Source organism: Jaminaea rosea (genome assembly GCF_003144245.1).
Source record: "Jaminaea rosea strain MCA 5214 unplaced genomic scaffold BDZ90scaffold_18, whole genome shotgun sequence".
Taxonomy (NCBI): domain Eukaryota; kingdom Fungi; phylum Basidiomycota; class Exobasidiomycetes; order Microstromatales; genus Jaminaea; species Jaminaea rosea.
Genome location: NW_020289992.1, coordinates 161,816 through 179,309, shown reverse-complemented (window position 1 = coordinate 179,309; position 17,494 = coordinate 161,816). Strand labels below are relative to the sequence as shown.

The window sequence follows — 17,494 nt, the reverse complement described above, 5'->3', positions numbered from 1 at the left end:
GCCAGCCCCTCCTTGCTGCGCTCACGATCCTGGTTTCGAAGAGCGGGAAAGACGCCGCGCCGCGCCGCGCCGCGCCGTGCTCGCGGAAACGATTCTCCACTCCCTCCTTCTACAAGACCCTTGCCCCCCGCTCTTCCTTTTCTTCTTTCCTCCCCACCCTCACTTACACGGCATCGTCAGGCCACCTACTCCGTCCATCTTCACAAGCATCATCTAGACTTAGATTTCTCCTCATCGCCCATCCACCCCATCACCTCCGCGCCCGCCATGCTCTGGATCCACTACTGGGCCTTCCTCCTGCCCGTCATCACGACGGCCGTATGGCTCGTAGACATCATCGGCCTCCTCGTCCTCTGGTCTCGCGATGGATTCCCACAGTACGTCGAAAGCGATGCTTCCTTCGTCTTCATCTCCGACGTCGGCGCCGTCCACAACACGTGGTTCATCATCTTCTCCGTCCTCACGGGGGTTTTCTTCATCGCCACGATGGCGACCGAAAGATACCTCCGGTCAACGAGGAGGATCCCAGGGTCAATCAAGAAGCGACAGACCATCTACGATATCTTCTGCGTCTTCTTTGCCGTGCTCGGAGCTCTCTTCCTCGGCCTTCTCTCGGGATTCAACGACCAGGGTGAGTGAAGCGATGGAGGAGGAAGTAGCTGGCAAGGGTATCGACAGAAACTGACCCAATGTGCCTCCTCCGCGATGCTTTACAGACTACCCTCAGATACATTGGAGCTGCGCCCTGCTATTCATTGTCTGCACCGGCCTCGCTGTTCTCTTCCAGATCCTGGAACTCTTCTCCCTTGCGCACCACCAGCCGAACAGTATCAGGCACCTCAAGTGGGCCGCAGTCTTCAAGGCCACTCTCCTAATTGCTGCCTTCGTCGTCCTGGTCGTTTTTGTCGGCCTCTACGCGGAGTGCCGTGGCGACGCCCCTACATTCGCCACGAACACCCATTGCGACCACGTTGTCAGCGGGGCTGCGGCGTGCGAGTGGATCTGTGGCTTCTTGCTTACGTTCTTCTGGGCCAGCATGACGGTCGATCTCTGGCCCAGGAACTACGAGGGCAAGCAGGAGGAGATGGCTGTCAAGGAGGCCAAGAAGCATGGCGAGGACCCGGAGGCGGCCCGCCAGCGTGTGCGTGGCTCGTACGACGCTGACGCTGCTGGGCATGGCTATGGAAACGTAGACCCCTACGGCACTGTCGGGTCGCAGCAGCCTATGCACCAGGCTGCGCCGCAGCACGACCCCTACGGTACGGTCAACACGCAGCCCTCCACTATGGCGCCCAGCCTCGCTCAGCAGCCCCTCAGCGAGCGTCCCTACTAGATGCGACAGGAGAGACTCCTCGCGAAGCTCTCGTGTCGATCATTATTTCCCTTGTTCTCTAATCTCCCTCTCTCGTCTCGTTCCCCGATCCTCTATATCCTACCCTTTCTGGTTCGGCCTCGTTCACACTGCGCGCGACTTCACATCTTGGAATCAGCATCGCATTAGCAGCTACTTCTGTGCTTCTTTAAACGCTGCATTTTCGCTGCGAAGTCCTCAGCGGCTGCACGGATGCTTTCCCACACGAAACTCTCTGGCCGTTGACGGTGCTAATGTTCTGTTGTCGCTCTTGGTACAGCTCGATGGTGGCCCGACGTGACGAGCTCGCTGGATTGCAATGGTGGTAAGGGCGAAATGCTGAACAAGCGGCGGCGGGCTACGCCAGTGGGCGAGCTCAGCGCGCTCTTTGCTCTCTGGTCGGCCCGCTCGACGCGCTGCAGCGGCGGCTCGGTAGTGCCAGAGGCGGGTGAATGTTCAACGCCCATCTTGCCCACCCACTCTACGATCAATTCATCCGCAAGCACATCATCGATTGGAATGTACATCGAGCACTATGCCGGCCGGCCTTCTGGCGAATTTCCACGCCTTGTTCGCTCGCCCACTCGCCCACTCGCCTGCCAGCTCACACCTTGGCTTCTCAACCTGCACCCGCAGTAACGATGTCGTCTGGGTCCAACGGCAACAGCAGTCGTCAGCCTGGTATCCTCTCCCTTGTCCCGGCCAACGCCAATACACAATCCACCGCAGCTGGGACTCGGCCTCTTACTGCGGCTCGACCTCTCACTGCGGCTTCGCACACGGCGTCCTCTCGCGCAGCCACCTCACACGGCGTCGTAAGCCCACGCAGCGGCGGCGGCGGCGGCGGCGGCGGAGCACCACCTTCTCTACACGCCACCTCCCTCTCGCTCAGTTGCACAGGCACCATGTCCATCCTCTTCGGTTCTCTGCCCAGCAATTGCGTCTTCTCCCTAGCCTGCCCACCTGTCGACTTTCGCTCGCTCCCACCCATCGCCCTCCGCTACGTAGCGGACACAAGCCAACCTCTGACGCTCTGGCGCGTTCACCTCAACGTGTGCTGCCAGATTTGGACTATTCTTACAGAGCAAGCCCAAATGCTCAGCGTCGACTTGCCCTCCATCTATCTACCGCAAGATGGCGAGCCTTACGGGCGCCTCTCCCGCTTCATCGACCTGCAATGCCGGGATGCTGCGGTGCATGACCACTTGCGCAAGATTCTGCCCGGCTTCACTTTGGCGGGCGTGAGCGACAGCGGGGACATTCGCTACCGACTCCTCTACTCGTCTACGATGCAGCCTACCATGCTGCTGCTGCATTGCCTCGGCTTACAAGGAGAGCAGTTCGACAAGGACATCCTTGTGGCGGACCTGCAGCGAATTGGAAGCATCGTCGGTGAGACGCTGTGCGTCGTAAGCAACCACGCCGTATGCCCCTCTCTCTGCGTGCAGCGTCCCATCGGTATGGTGACGGCGTATATCACTCTGACCAAGGCAAGCATGGAGCAGCGCTTCGAAGACTTTCTGGCCCAACTACCGACTCATTTGTGGCATGGCGGGAGGGAGTATCCGCTCGAGTACAATGGGCGCTCTCTTGCCAGGCAGACGAGGCTGTGGAAGGAGGGGAGCGTGCACGTAGGCGAGGGAGCCATGGCTGCAGGGGCCGATGAGGAGAGAAAGGTGTTCGAATTGCGGGAGCTGGTTTCGCGCGAGGTCATCACGATCGATGATGAGCCAGGTGAGGCGAGCGGTAGCGGTGTAGGCAACGGCAATGGCAGCGGCCCTCGCGTGGAGCCCAGTACAGGTAATGGTGACACGCACACCACCAGCCCGACGGTGAAACGCGCAGGCGATCCTCACTTGGCCTCAGCCACTTCTCCCTCAACATCCGCAAAGAGGAAGAAGGGGCAACTTTCACGCAACGCGTCACCCTCAACCTCGACGGGACAGGCTCAAGGGACTGCCTTTCGCTCTGCTGCACGGGAGTCTGCAACCTGAAGCGGGTACGCTGGCTCCAAGTCTGCGAGGCATCGCCGCTATCTCGCCTCACACTCTATTACAGTATCATGTGCCTTCGCATCGGTCCACTCAGCGATACCCGCTTCCTCCCTTCATCAATCCTACCGCCCACCCTTGACCCTCTTCTCCCACTTTCTCACACCTCGCACCATTCGCCGAATCGCCGAGCTCGTATCTCGCCACAATTTCACCCTCGAGCGCCGAGCAATGATCTGTTCAACTCACTTTAGGCGTCGCAATACATTGGTATATCTGCTCGTCATTGCCCGCCGCAGCGCGTGACTGTGGGCCACCGGTATGACCGTTTACGCGTAGACGCCCGCGGTCCATCCTTCCACTCATTCAGGCGGCGGCGCGGCTTGAAGCAATGTGCGATAGGCGAGCGAGATTCAACTGGTCTGGGCGTCGCGGAGCTCGAAAGTGTCGCAGGTTCGCACGTCCGTCCGTGCGCTCGAGCCCGCGCCTTTGCTTGCATCCTCTCTCCCCTTCAACAACATCACCGCGATAAGTCAAATCTCGAGCACAATCCACTCGCCAATCATGCCGCTTTCCCAGAAGCCTTTTATGCGCCACATCTGCGCTGGCTTTGGCTCCCTCTTCATCGCCTTTGGAATCAACGCCATGCTCCGACCTGAAAGTGCACTTTCATTCTTTGAGCTCACCTACCCAACCTTGGCCTCGCAGCGCAAGCTCGCCGACGTCTTGCTCGCCGCCTATGGCTATCGCGATGTCTTTATGGGACTCTCCATCTTTGCAGCGGCCTACTGTGGCACCGTTCAGTCGCTCGGCCTGATCATGCTCGCAGCTGCCAGCGTGGCTGCCGTTGACGGATGGGCGTGCTATGCCTTGGTTGGCTCCGGGCAGGGCAATCACTGGGGCTATGCGCCGTGGCTGGTCATCATGGGAGCAATTCTGGCGCTAGGCTTCTGAAGAGAAACCTGTTCGCTGCGCTGCGAGCACGATTGTCCTCATGATGCAAAGATGCCTGCTTTCGGGCTCAACGCAGGCGCAGTGGACGGCTCTCTGCGTCATTCTCTCTGGCGGCACAGCTCGACAAGAAGCTTCAGCCTCCTACAGAATAGCTCGCTTTCGCCTTCTTGATGGGCTGCGCCTCTTATATGCATCCACCCACTCGAATCGTCCGTGCTTACTGTTTGTCTCTCGCGGCAGCGCTCTCTCTCGCCGCTGGTTGCCGAAGTCCACCCACCTCGCTTTGCCTCATGCTGCTACCGATAGTACCCAATACCCTATGAACTTGCTGAATCTCGATCGCGTGATATTCTTGTTGCTACGCCAGCGCCTCTTCATTGCCCACTGTAGTCTAGCTGGAACGTCCCGCCACGACCTCGTGTCTCGGGAAGTGAGACGCGCGTCAGTCTCACTCGAGGCAGAAAGAGGGGACGGAAGGCCCCGAGTAAGGCGTGTTTATCTTTCCCCTCCGCTCCACTCACTCTCCAGCCTCATCCTCTACCGTAACCTCGCCATCTGCCGGTGCTGCTACGGACCACGTGCACTCCCTCAATTTTCAGCCGTCTGATCTCAACAGCCGCCGTCCTGCCTCCCGGCTCATCACCCACCCACACCGGTAGCTGTCCCGTCTGACGTCTCCTCACCCAACCATGACCGACTCGCCCGACTCAGCCGCACTTGAGCAGCTCAGCATTGCTTCTTTGCCCTCTGTCACGCCCACGACGGAGACGCAAAAGCAGAGCAGTGTCAAGCACCCTATCGCAGCCGCTGCCGCCGCGGATGCCGCCGCCAAGGCAGCTGCCAAGATGAAGGTGCTGCACATCGAGGCTGGCCAGAGTGCGCCCAAGCTGGAACGTACCCTTATCAGTCTTCACGGGAACTGCCCTCGAGATGAGCCCCTTGAGCAGGACGCAGCTACTTCGGACGTCGATCGCCGCATGCTGGGCCCACTTACTCTCCGTTACAGGTCGACCAAGGGCAACGACCTCATCATCGACGCTAAGGCGCAAAATCAGATCACTGAGGCCATCTGGATGCGCTTGAAGCAGCTCATGCCCAGCCATTCACCTCAAAGCATTCGTCCGGCCATCGCTTTCGACGAAGACTGCACTTCGAAAGATGGCAATATCCTTCCCTGCATCAATATTGTCTGCTCCACCGTCGAGTCCTTCGTCGTCACGCGCAACGGCATCACCAAGATTGAGCACCAGGAAGATTCTCAGCAAGCCGACGTTTACGAGCTTCACTGCTGGTCCAACACGCTTCCAGGCGACATCTTCCCCATTGACTTCCCCCGCCTGCCACTCGATGACTCTTGCCTCACTGAATTCCAGCAGGCTCTCGATGATGCCGTGTCTGATATCGGAGTCACTATCGGCGTGGGCCGCGTCCAGTTCAAACCCTGGCAGACCGACGACACGACGACATCGGCGAATGTCATCCGCGCCTACATACGCCTTTCGGCAGGCGGGATGAAACTCAACTTCACGGACCTCGTAGAGTCTGTACCCTCCTTCTTCCGCTGGAAGGGAGTCGAATTCTCCATGCTTCACCCCGGGCGCACTCTTCGCCAGAGGCACAGTGCCAGCGTTGAGTATCCCGAAGAGCGTCGCCCAAAGAAGGCGGCCCAGCAAGCCACAACGATGCCCGTAGCCTAGCCAGTCGCGACGGGACACGCCACTCAGCCAGTGACACAGCCAGCCAAATTTGCGTTCGTTGCTCGCAAGAGAGGGTCAAGCATCGACAACGTCGCCGACCAGGAGCACAATAGTCAACGCAGTAGGCAGGATCAACAGCTCGTGCTGAAACCTCGCCTTCTTAGCAGCCGATCCAAAAATCCCTCCAAGCCCGACGTTTGCGCCTCTTCCTACCCTTCACAGCAGTATCTTCATACAATCGATCTCCCTTGTCGTCGAACAGGCCTTGCCGGCGTGCAGCTCTTGAACACAAGATGCAGCCATCGCCTCTAAAAGGCTCGTCAGTCGCCGTTCTCTCTTTTCTCCTCTCGTCCCCAAGCACAGCTCAAAGCTCGCTGTGAGCACAGCCTTGGGATGGTGAGGCCCTTCAGCCATCGTTGTCCTCCTCCGCTCTGACTTCCGTCTCAAGGTCTCAATGAAATCATATTCATCCTCATTACCGCGCTTGATCTGGCACAAAGCTGGGGAAGAGTGAGCGAGTCTCCACAAGCTACTGTAGCTCTGCATCGTTCAGCGCCTTCAAGAGCGGGACAAATCTTTTGCGTGCGCAGTGTTGGGCGACCTGACAGTAGGATCTCTATCGAGCAGGAGGGGGGAAGCCATCAGAGCTCTCACTCTCCTCATTTGGAAGAGGTGTGTGGCTTCGCTCGCTTTGATCGAGGCACGCCTTCCGACCGTAATTCGTGGCCGCACTCTCAAACGGGACGCCAGTTTGAACGCGCCCACTTCCGTACCCCGCCCACACGAGGTCCGCTATACAGTACTGTACCTACCGCTCCTCGACTTGCACTCCGCTTCATCAACTCCCTTTCTCCCTTTCAAGTGATCAATCTGACCGCACTCTCCCTCCGACGTCTTCATCACTCAGCAAGCTCAGGCTAGAGCCACGGATCTTACTGTAGCACGATCGTGTCTAGCACACCCGGCCGCTGCTCAACGACTGCTATGGCTAGACGGAGGGCAAGACGCTCTCGCCTCGCAATCTCACTCGACCGCCACATCAAATCTGCCATCTCTCCTGTCTTCTCATCATGGCACCGCCAACAAGCAACACACAGACTGGTGGGACGAATGACGCCTTCAAGCTCACCAGCGACAAGAGGGCGCGCATCTTCGTTCCAAGTGGTCTCGAGGCCCCCTTTGCACGCAAGGTCGTGCCATTCGCCTGCCAATGCCCGCTTGACGAGCCCGCTCGAGAGTCTTACACACGAACGCAGGTAGACCGACGACTTCTCGGTCCTCTCACCCTCCGTTTCAAGGCCACAATGAACCTCGAGCCTATCGGAGACACTGCGTTGCACGATCACATCCGACGGGGTCTCTGGCGTCAGATCCAGCCTCTGCTCAACAAAGTCAATCCCTCGCTTGTCCTCCCGAGCATCACCTTTGACAAAGCGACGGGAGGGTCTTCAGCTGGCTGGGAGACCATCGACCTTGTCTTCGACTCGCCAGCTGCTTTTTTGGCCATTGCACCCTACTTGGTGTCCATCCAGCTCGAAGGTGGCGATCCCCGCATCTGGAGCCTCTGGACCTGGACCAACTCCCTTTCGGGCGATGACTTCATCATCGACTGCATCAAACTGCCTGTCTCTGCCAACAACGGCGAAGCCGTCATGCAAAGCTTTGACACAGTCGTGGCGAGCATTGGGAAAGTGATCGGAGTAGGCAAGCTTGTAATGAGGACGACAGAGTTCAAGTTGGCCGACGAGTCAGAGGGCATCGCGAGAGTGTACGTCAAGTTGACGCAAGCGAGCAGGACGACGCCCTTGAGTAGCCTGGTCCTGCATCTCCCCACGCATTTCAACTGGCAGGGGGTTGACTACAATCTGTACTACACAGGACGAGAGCTGCAAACGATTCCAACGTACTCGGCCAAATTTCCGATCCACGCCAGCTTCCAGGACAATCGCAGCTCAACCTCCGCTACTGTCAGTCCAGCAACGAGTGCCCCGAAGACGGAGATAGACCAGGCATCTGCTACGAAGAAGAGAAGGCAGAGTTGAGCGGGGCAAGTCGGGACGGTGTGACCGTAGTGGGGAGCCGCTCTTCTTGGCCATCATCAAGCAGCCTTTTCCCGCTCACATCGACTCCTTGGCCCAGGGATCCTCCTGAATCTTGGCTTTTGGTCCCCATCATTCAGGCTCCTTTCCCTTCGCAATTTGCCACTCGACGCTCAATGGTAGCCTCTCCCACTTTCGAATGGTCTCTCGTCGCGCGTCCAACACCATCACGACAGCTGTCCAGCCCGTGTTGCTTTAGCCTCGAAGGCGACCGGCCTTGATGCCGCCAGAACCAAGGCGCAAACGAAGAGCCTACTTTTGTTTTCTCCATGTCATTCAGTAACCTTTCTAGCCATCAATCCAATGTTCTCCCCACGAACTCCCCGCCTCGCCAAATCTCGCAGTCATTTCTCTACTTTTTGCGACGTCTGATGATGACGACGCTCACTTCGTCCGTCACTGATGCTCAGCTTTGCTACTCTGTGGCCACTTGATTCTCACTCGCGCAGCATCTCGCTGTGCTTGAGCGAGCAACCGCATCGTAGGTGGTGAATGTGCAGGCGAGCGAGCCCGGCCGCGCAGGCTGAGCAGCTGCTCACTTCCGCCGAGTCGTCACGCTCCTTCCTTTCCCTCCCAATTGCATGCCTCGCTACTCTGCTTTCTTTTCTCATCGCTTCAATCCACTGTTAACCACGACAAGGACTGGTCTACCTCTTGATCAGTCTCGTCTCCTCAACATCGAAGGTTTCTGCAGCTTCCCGGCCCTCCTTCTTCCACCGCAGCTCGCCAATGTCGGGCACAACGCCCACCGCTGAGCCCGGTGTCGGCGATGCCTCGACAGACAGCGTCCCTCACGACAGCGATTCGACCGTCTTGACGTTGCACTCGAACAGCAATATGATGTCGCGCGTCTTGCTTCCCTTTGCAGGCGTTTGCCCCCCCGACTTACCTCTTCGAACTTCCTCCACCATGGCGCGGTATGATCGACGACTCCTTGGACCCCTTACATTGCGCTTCAAAGCCCAGGGTCGCAGTCCCACGGCTTGGCAGAGCAGTGCACAAGACCAAATTCGACGAACAATCTGGACCGAAGTTCAGAGGCTCGCGACTGTCGCAAAGAAGCAATGCGAGCTGCCGGCCATTGTCTTCGATGAGGCACCAGAGTCGTTTGGGGAGGGCAAAGGATGCATTGACCTAGTCTTTCGGTCACCTAAAGCGCTCGACTTGATGCGATACCGGCTACACTGCTTCACCCTCGCAGACACTACCGGAACCAGGCTGCAATACCGCAGCGCAGGCTGGACCGGCACACTACCAGGCTCTGTCTTCATCTTTGACTGCCTCAAGCTTCCCGTGACGCCAGCTGACAGCGAAGCAGTGCTCGATAGCTTCAAGACTATGGCTTCCGACATTGGGACCATGCTCGGTCTCGGTCACGTTGAGCTCAAGGGCTCCGAGTTCGAACTTACCGACAAGTCCACAGGCACCGTACGTGGATACATCAAGCTTCACCCAAAGAGCCTGAGCATGCCCTTCTCAACCTTCATCAGCTACCTGCCTACCCATTTTCTTTGGCATGGTGCGCCGTACACACTGCAGTACTCTGGGCGAGACCTTCACAAGGAAGCCGCGTTTAGCCAGAGCTACCCGCTAGGAGGAGACGCTAGTCACGACCAGCTCAAAAGTACCGCCTCGATCTTGTCTCCTGAGTCAAAGGGATCCAGCGAAGACGAAGATCCAAGGGACAATGTGAGGAAGCGAAGTCGCAGCTGAAGAGTGTGGCCACTGCCGCTACGATGAGCGCGCGCCTCGAGCAGCCGCAAGCACCATGCCATGGGCCACAATCACGACCTTACCAGCACCACCTTCGTCCCATTCACCTCCACAACCGTCAGGTCCTGGTCGCGTTCAGGCTAGCATGACAAGCTCAGCATCTTCACCAGCCCACCGAAGGCAATCTACAGTACGGAAGCCCCTGCAAAGACTCACACTCAAGAGATCGCGCAAGTTAAGCAGCTTACGATGGTAAGGCGCGAAGTCGCGCCATTCTTCTTCAGCGCTGGCTCCCTGGGTCAAAGACAAGCGTGCCCGTGCTTGAAATGTGTCAAGCTCCCCCTCTCGTGTCTTAACTGAACCCCAATCTCAATCCATCTGGCACAAAGCGTTCGGCCGTGCGCCTCTCTCTGGACCCTCTTTGACCAATTTGAGCAGAGCCCACTACGGCGAACATGTTGTCCTTGATTGAGCCAGAGATCAGCTTCAAGCTGAGATGGGTCGCTTCTGCTTGCTCGCTCTCGCTTTTACCTCTGCAAACGTTTCGTCGCTTCCTCTCATCATTACCTGCCGCACCATTGGGGCCGCCTTCGTCTCGCGCCGCGCCGAGCGGCACTTGCGTTCCCAATCTCTCCAAATTGAATCCTGGCTTCTTTTCCATCTCACGCCTCATCACGCCTACTCCTCATCACGTTTCAAGCTGATTGCAGACTCTCGCTGTTGAGCCGAGCAGGCCATCGTACTCATCCTCTGTCATCGTCAGCATGGCTGCGCCGGACTCAGCCTCAGGTAGCCCAAAGCCCTCCCTGCAGAGCGAGACTGCTCACAGTCAGCTCCAGGTCACAATCAAGTCTCCCTCAAGCTTGCCGACAACTTCTCAGCTCAGGATCACTGCCATTGAGGGTCAAGAGCTCCTCGATGATCCTAACTGGACCGACTTCACGCGGGCAAGCAGCGACCGTAGGCTGATGAAGCCTTTGACTATGAGATTCGTGTCGCAGTCTCCAACGGCCTTTGACCGTCTGTTTGAGCAGCACAATGATGTGCGACGATGCATTTGGGAGAAGTTGTCGCAGCAGATGGGCGACTGTGGATTGAAGGATAGAAGGTCGACTATCTTGATTGATCGAGATCCTCTGGTAAAGGCTCAGGAGGGCGGGTATGTGGACATCACCTTCTCATCTGAAACAGCGTTTGCCCGATTGCTGGGCCGTCTCAGCAGCATCAGGCTGGTTCTACCATGTGGCGCCGTCATCGTTCTGACTCGCACGGACATGTCCAACAGCTTGAGAGGCGACATCATGCCATTCGATGTGCTTCGACTGCCCGTGACCGTGCACAACGCCAAGGATATCCTGCGCAGTCTCGACGATATGGCATCAGGCGTGGGTTCTGTCATCGGTATCGCTAAGCATGAGATCATCGAGAGTTCGTTCAATCCTCCGCAAGTCATCTCGGACAAGATTCGCGGTTGGATCAAGCTTTGGCCTGCGAGCATGACTTTGCCGTTTGCAGCCCTGGTAGAGAGGCTGCCTACTGCATGCAAGTGGCGAGGAGTACCTTTCACCCTTTGGTATCCTGGTCGAGCTCTTCACAAGACTGCATCGCCCAGTATCGACTACCCGATCGAGGTCATCGTGGATGAGGATGATAGCCGAGCAAGCTCTTCCACTTCGAGAAGCCGCTCCAGCACCGTACTGCAAGGCTCACACCCTCCCAACAAGCGCAAGAAGAGCTAGAGAGAGTGGTTGGCTCGGTACACAATTGGCGCAGCGTATGGATCCCGTGTCTTGCAGCAACAGCTGCCCATGCGCAGAGTCTTGCCTTCTCGGCGGCTCATTGACTCATGTGCAATCAGTTGTCAACGAGTCTCTCTGAACCTCGTAATCATCATCACAGCCCATCTCCTCTCCGTAGCTCGTCCACGCCTTCTGCACCTTCTTCGCTCTTCTCATTAGCCCGTATCGTGCTGAGTCACACTCTCACCGCTCGTCATCGAGTCCTCCTTGTCAATCGTAAAATTCTCTGCAACTTTCTCGCTAATCAAACGGCTCGCGAACCGTAGCTCTTGGCTCTTGCTCTTGTCCTGCCTCCGCTCGGGCGCGTCTCGATGCCGCACTTCCGTTGTCGGTGTCTGCCTCTCATCTTGGCTTCCCTGCCATCACTTTGCTCGACGAGGCGCGACAATCATCTCACTACCACGACCTCCTCTTCACGACTTGACAGCGCCTCCCTGATCGGGTTGACAGGGTGAGTGGAGCAGTGGTCGAGATGCCGCGGAGCCTTCGATTGAAAGCTGATCACCGTGCGCGCTTGCGTACTTTCCCTTGCTCAGGATGACTGCCCCAGTCAGTCCCACAAATGGACTGCCCAGTCATGGCGCCATAGTCAACGGGCAGCTGCAATTGAACTTCGATGTCAACCGGGAAGCTCCTGCCCTTTTACGTCGAGTCGTGCCCATCGCAGGATTGTGCCCACCAGACGAACCTCAGTGGCCTTTGACGACGCAAGAGACCATTGACCGTCGTGATCTGAGACCTTTCACCGTCAGATACCAGGCTCAATCGAAGAATGCCTCTATCAACCCGTTTCGACAGGATGACATCCACCGCGCCGTCCGTCATCACCTGAGGCCACACTTTGAGGCACGCAAGCTGCAGACGATGCCCGCCGTCATCTTCGAGCAGGACACACTCGATGACTCCAAGGACGCTGCGTGCAATGACCTCATATGTCCGAGCGCATTGGCTTTTATCATCGTGATCAACAATCTCAAGAGCATCAAAATCGAATCCGCCAGCTGTTCGTCATGCTTCTTCGCCCGTGTCAATTGGACGAACAGCCTGCCGCCCAATGTGATGCCTTTCGATCTGCTCAGACTTTCCGTCAGCTCTTCAGAGAGCGAGTCTCTTTTGGGCAGTCTCAAAGTCATGCTGTCAGGCGTGGGTTTGGTCCTTGGTGTCGGTCGACAGGAGATTGCTCAGTCGCACGACGCCCCCTTCTTGAGCACGATGACTGTGCGCGGCTACGTCGAACTCAACGCGGCAAGCATGGCTCTGCCCTTTCACGCCTTAGTGGACCGCATTCCCACCCATTTTCGATGGAGGGGAGAGCTGTACAGCATGTGGTACCCTGGTCGACCTCTGCATAAGGTCGCGCTTCACTCGCAAGCTTTTCCAATTGAGGAAGTGGTCGAAACGGAAGACGGTGATCCGACCCTCTCTCCTGACGACGCTAGCAGCCAACCCAGCACAGAAGTGAGCACCCCAGAGGCCACAAACAAGCGCAAGCGCAGCGAATGAGGGCAAAGGAAAAAGGCAGACTTGATCCGACAGCAATGAAAGGGCGACCATTTCGAGCGCAACGATCCCCACTTGCAGTGAACTCAAGAGGAGGCCTTGCACACAGTCGCCTCATCTGGCCTTTGACTGTCCGCTGCTCGCCCACATTGTCAAGACCTCCTCATCTCGTTACTCCTGTCGTCGGATCATCAAGGCGGCAAGCGTCAGACCAAGCAGCTTCGTCAGCTACGCCAACATTCTCACATGGCACCTGCATCGGCTGCTTATCCGCCGACCTCACCCTCGTCGTGGATCCAGTCGTATCGCACGATACTCTGATCTCCAAGCTTCTTTCTGACCTCTCTCTTACTTCCTTCGAACACCACTCTCCGAACAGCAACACTGTTCTCTCTCTCCCGATCGAGCGAGAGCCCGCATCTCAGTAATCTTCTCCCTCGCTCCACAATGAGCCACCCACTCGATCTTGATTCTGTTGCTCCCTGTCTCGAATCTCAAAATCCATTCACCTCACTTGCCCAGAAGCCTTTTACCTGATCGTGTGATACTGAACTCTCTGCTCTCGCTACAGGGGCGACCCCACGGTACGCCGCGCGAGTCAGCAATCCTGCTCCTCACCCTTGGTGCGCACCCTCTCCCGTTTGCACCTTGTCACGATCGAGCGTACGAGCCTCACATCCTCTCATGCTCGGCGATGATTCTTTGAAGTCCCATCAAGAGTCGTCTACCAGTTGTATACGGTTGCTTGTGTGTGGCATCGCCGCCCGTAGCGTCTTTGCTCCCACTTCCCGCCCCCTCCGTCCGCCATCTCTTCCCGACCGCGCCAACGGGGATGAGCTCGAGTCGCGAACGCGCTACGCCCCGCTTCTTTGCCTTCCTTGCCAGCACCTTCCTTCCTTCCTTCACAACCACTCACACGTCCGCTCGCATATCACCAAGTGCCGTTCATCGTCACGACCCAGACTTCCGCTTCCTATTATCCCTTCTGTCCGGCCTGAGCTGCCGACACATCGGCTCATCACTTCACACAGCGAGCTTTGGGCCACAGTCGCAAGGTACTGCACGCGACTCAGGCCCCCTCGCCCACATTGCTGATAGCACTTGCTGACTATCGGTCAACCATCCGTTACACCCTCGGCTCAGCATGGCTCCCGAGTCTTCTCACACTTCTGCAGGCAGCGCCACCACAGAGCCAGACATCAAAGAACACGCCGAAAGTGACATTCTCAAGATCGGCAGCTCGCTCGATGCCGGAGGGGACTGGGCATACACTGCAGTTGAGCTCGAAGGCGACTACCTTCAAGAGCAGCCACTGTGGCTAGACAGCACGCACATCGATCAGGACCTTCGACCCCTGCGCCCTCTCACGCTCCGCTTCACAGCCCAAGCAAAGAGCGAAGGACAGATCTGTCCATCCCGAGTCCAAACCACAATACGCGACGCAATCTGGGACAAAGTCCACCGCATTCTGCCCAAAGTCTCGACAGCCCACACTCTTCCAGACATTGTCTTCCACTCAGACCCGCACGACGAAGATCCCGGCGTCGAGTATATCGATCTGATCTTTGAATGCCCCAACGTGCTTCAAGGCGTGATGAAGGGCATCGCGGAGATCCAGATCGAGAGCTTCAGGGGCAATGCTGCAGGCGACTTTACGCAGCTCTGCGCTACAGGGTCCTTGGCCGGAGATATCATGCAGTTCGACATCGAAGGTCTACCTGTGGACACCACCGACTTCTCCGCCGTTGTCGAAGGCTTGACCAGCATCGCATCAGACATTGGATCCGTCACTGGTATCGCTAAGATCATGGCCTATTCGAAGAAGTGGGACAAGGAAACCTACACAGGTATCATCCGCGGCTCCATCGAGCTCAATCGGGAGGGCATGCTGCTTCCCTTTGTCGACTTGGCACGATCCCTGCCAACTCACATCGACGTCGGCGGAGTCGCCTACACCCTTGTGTACCCCGGCAGAGGTTTGCACGAAGAGCACAAGGTGGCTCACGTCTCGCAAGTGCTCGTCAAGCAGGACAAGCAAGGAGCGACAAAGAAGAAGCGCCCTCGAACCAGCGCAAAGGGCGAATCTTCGAGCTCAACCGCCGCGAAGAAGAAGTCGAGGAAGACCAAGTAGGCGAGGCCATTACGATACGCTCTCGTTCGGCCTCGCAGCGGCTTCAATCATACGCCCAGCAGGCCGTGGTATCACTGCCCTCGAGCGTCTTGCTCTCACGTCAACCACATCCTTCCGAGTCTTCACATCATCAAGCATGGGCCGTCACGCAGGCAACGCCTGGAAGACTACGGCTTACCTTGATCTCTAGTCTCTTCATTCTTTCCAAAAGCCCACGCCAGGTCGAGCTTGCTGCTCCCCAGAGCTCCATCTGGCTTTACGCATCATCATGTAGCTACACTGCGCCGCCAGCTCACTTCTACGTCGCCAATCTCGCTCCTCCCTCACGAGCCCGGCAGACGAGCTGGCTTTCTCTGATTCTTGTCGCGTTCCAAAAAAAGGCGAGTGAAAGCACTCTCCCTGTACCTCAGTTCGTTCTATTCTTCTGAAATCATGTCACCCTTGAGCACCCTTTGGATCGACTGAGCCAGCTCCCGGTCGAGTTGGCGTCCCTTACGCACCGCCACGAGTAGACGGAAGACGGGTGACGCGACTTTCAGCAGCACGGAAGCGCAGCTGAGCTCTTTTCCTTCCGTCCTTACCATCACTTCCTTGTCCCATCACATCATTTCTTCCTCGACCGTTCCTAGCGCATCACCACAGCCAGCACGCCCAGCCTCACACCACGCAGCTGCACTGGATCTCGTCTGCACCAAGCTGGGGTGACAGCTGTTCCCCGCTTCTCAGCCAGCGTCATTGGCTTCCCTCCGCCAACTCATCCCTTCGAGTCAGCATGCCGTCCTCTAGCTCAGATTGCGAGCAAGACAGTGCTTGCACTTCGCTGCTCAGCGTGTATTCAGGCGACCACGTCAAGCCTGACTCCAGCAAGGAGCTTATTGAAGACGGTGTGCTGACCGTGTATACCAATGGCTCGAGGGACCTCTCCTCGCTCGCTCGCGTTCAAATCTATGGCCAGGTCCCTAAGGAAAATCCCTACTGGACCAACAGTGCTCGAGTGCGAGAGGACATTCGAAGCTTGAGGGCTCTCACCATCCGATATGACTCTTCTGGAAGCAAACTCACCAAGAGCGATTTCGTCCAAAGGGATGTTCGGGAGAGAATCTGGCGCTATGTCCGCCATCTCTCCCGCGACAGAGGCGTCGATCTCCCTGAAGTATGCTTTGACCAGCATTCAGCGTATAGCCGCAGCGGCAGTGCATTTATCGACCTCGTCTTCACATCCGCTTCGACGCTGACGGCTGTCGTCAAATCACTGAAGGAGATCCTAATCGAGTCTCCAGACCAGGAACAGCAACGCTACGTTTACCTTTGCTGCTCAAACACTTTACCGGGCGAAATTTTTGTCGTCGAGTGTCTCGGGCTGCCCCTTGACCGCCTAGATGTCAAGGATATTGCAAAGGGGCTTGACTTGGCTGTGTCACGCGTCGGTCACTTGCTCGGCTTGGCCAAGGTTGTCGCGAGCTCATGGTCCACGCGTGTCGAGGACAAGTACACCGGCATTGTTCGAGCCTATGTTCGCCTGTCTCAAGAGAGCCTCAGTCTACCTCACGCAGACTTCATCAAGCGCTTGCCCACGCGATTCAAGCTCGCAGGACTCTCGTACACACTCCAGTACGCCGGCAGCACTCTCCGACCCCAGAACATCGAGTCGCAAGACATCTTTGAGCGTGGCGGGGAGAAGGTCACAACGAGGCCTTTGGGCGGCTCTGCGGCGGGTCCATCAAAGCGCAAGAGGTCTAGCGAGGAGTAGCTTTCGTTGCCAACAGCTCGACGAAAAGTGGCACCCGCACCGACGGTTCCAGTACATCAGACTTGTCCATTGAGCCCACAACCACTCTCCAACTTCGGCGCGCCATCTTTACCGAAGCACCCCACTACCTCAACGACCAGCGGCCGTTCGCTACCCGTCGCGCAGCTCACTACCTTCCTAGTCAAGAGAGCCTGTGCCGCATCTCTGTCCGACTCTTCGCCCTTGGGCCACTTTGCCATTGAGAGGTCATCGAAACCCGTGCGAAAATTCGGCATGACGGTCAGCACCAGTGCCTCCATGACCCCTTCAGTCAATCCCGCCCCTCCTCTCTTTCTCCTACCCTTGTAACTCTTCCCCTCTACCAAGCTGTGAACACTTCGCTGCTCTGACTGGAGCAAGTCGAAGTCTCTCCTCCCTCGTGAATCCGAAATAGCCATACCTTTCTTCACTCGTCAGGGTGCATTCCTGGTCTGTCGTCGCTGTGAGAGCTACACGTGCTGAGACCTCAG

At 57.3% G+C, this 17,494-nt stretch overlaps 10 protein-coding genes across 10 annotated transcripts; all 10 read left to right on the top strand.

The window, feature by feature from the left end:
* Positions 1-267: 267 nt before the first annotated feature.
* Positions 268-1,057, top strand: BDZ90DRAFT_214552 (hypothetical protein; the record flags this gene model as incomplete). The annotated part of the gene is made up of 2 exons (XM_025504195.1): positions 268-631; positions 717-1,057. Coding segments are annotated over 2 exons (705 nt in total), but the record flags the coding sequence as incomplete, so codon positions are not given.
* A 511-nt stretch (positions 1,058-1,568) lies between these two features.
* Positions 1,569-3,575, top strand: BDZ90DRAFT_94853 (hypothetical protein). Its single transcript, XM_025509969.1, has one exon. It carries the CDS (start codon positions 1,804-1,806, stop codon positions 3,343-3,345), a length of 1,542 nt encoding a protein of 513 aa, XP_025359358.1. The 5' UTR covers positions 1,569-1,803; the 3' UTR covers positions 3,346-3,575.
* A 282-nt stretch (positions 3,576-3,857) lies between these two features.
* On the top strand, positions 3,858-4,642 carry BDZ90DRAFT_234695 (putative integral membrane protein). The gene has a single exon (XM_025507112.1). The coding sequence runs from the start codon at positions 3,907-3,909 to the stop codon at positions 4,294-4,296; it is 390 nt and encodes a 129-aa protein (XP_025359357.1). The 5' UTR covers positions 3,858-3,906; the 3' UTR covers positions 4,297-4,642.
* Positions 4,643-4,811: 169 nt separating this feature from the next.
* BDZ90DRAFT_234694 (hypothetical protein) lies at positions 4,812-6,466 on the top strand (the record flags this gene model as incomplete). Its single annotated transcript, XM_025507111.1, has 1 exon — positions 4,812-6,466. A coding segment is annotated over exon 1 (1,003 nt), but the record flags the coding sequence as incomplete, so codon positions are not given.
* A 597-nt stretch (positions 6,467-7,063) lies between these two features.
* BDZ90DRAFT_262961 (hypothetical protein) lies at positions 7,064-8,035 on the top strand (the record flags this gene model as incomplete). The annotated part of the gene is made up of 1 exon (XM_025508555.1): positions 7,064-8,035. The coding sequence occupies one exon, from the start codon at positions 7,064-7,066 to the stop codon at positions 8,033-8,035; it is 972 nt and encodes a 323-aa protein (XP_025359355.1).
* Positions 8,036-8,821: 786 nt separating this feature from the next.
* Positions 8,822-9,840, top strand: BDZ90DRAFT_282071 (hypothetical protein; the record flags this gene model as incomplete). Its single annotated transcript, XM_025509424.1, has 1 exon — positions 8,822-9,840. The coding sequence occupies one exon, from the start codon at positions 8,822-8,824 to the stop codon at positions 9,803-9,805; it is 984 nt and encodes a 327-aa protein (XP_025359354.1). The 3' UTR covers positions 9,806-9,840.
* Positions 9,841-10,569: 729 nt separating this feature from the next.
* Positions 10,570-11,544, top strand: BDZ90DRAFT_262959 (hypothetical protein; the record flags this gene model as incomplete). Its single annotated transcript, XM_025508554.1, has 1 exon — positions 10,570-11,544. The coding sequence occupies one exon, from the start codon at positions 10,570-10,572 to the stop codon at positions 11,542-11,544; it is 975 nt and encodes a 324-aa protein (XP_025359353.1).
* A 597-nt stretch (positions 11,545-12,141) lies between these two features.
* BDZ90DRAFT_262958 (hypothetical protein) lies at positions 12,142-13,107 on the top strand (the record flags this gene model as incomplete). The annotated part of the gene is made up of 1 exon (XM_025508553.1): positions 12,142-13,107. The coding sequence occupies one exon, from the start codon at positions 12,142-12,144 to the stop codon at positions 13,105-13,107; it is 966 nt and encodes a 321-aa protein (XP_025359352.1).
* Positions 13,108-14,248: 1,141 nt separating this feature from the next.
* BDZ90DRAFT_228706 (hypothetical protein) lies at positions 14,249-15,235 on the top strand (the record flags this gene model as incomplete). The annotated part of the gene is made up of 1 exon (XM_025504832.1): positions 14,249-15,235. One exon carries the CDS (start codon positions 14,249-14,251, stop codon positions 15,233-15,235), a length of 987 nt encoding a protein of 328 aa, XP_025359351.1.
* Positions 15,236-15,816: 581 nt separating this feature from the next.
* On the top strand, positions 15,817-17,421 carry BDZ90DRAFT_234693 (hypothetical protein). Its single transcript, XM_025507110.1, has one exon. It carries the CDS (start codon positions 16,008-16,010, stop codon positions 16,983-16,985), a length of 978 nt encoding a protein of 325 aa, XP_025359350.1. The 5' UTR covers positions 15,817-16,007; the 3' UTR covers positions 16,986-17,421.
* Positions 17,422-17,494: the final 73 nt, after the last annotated feature.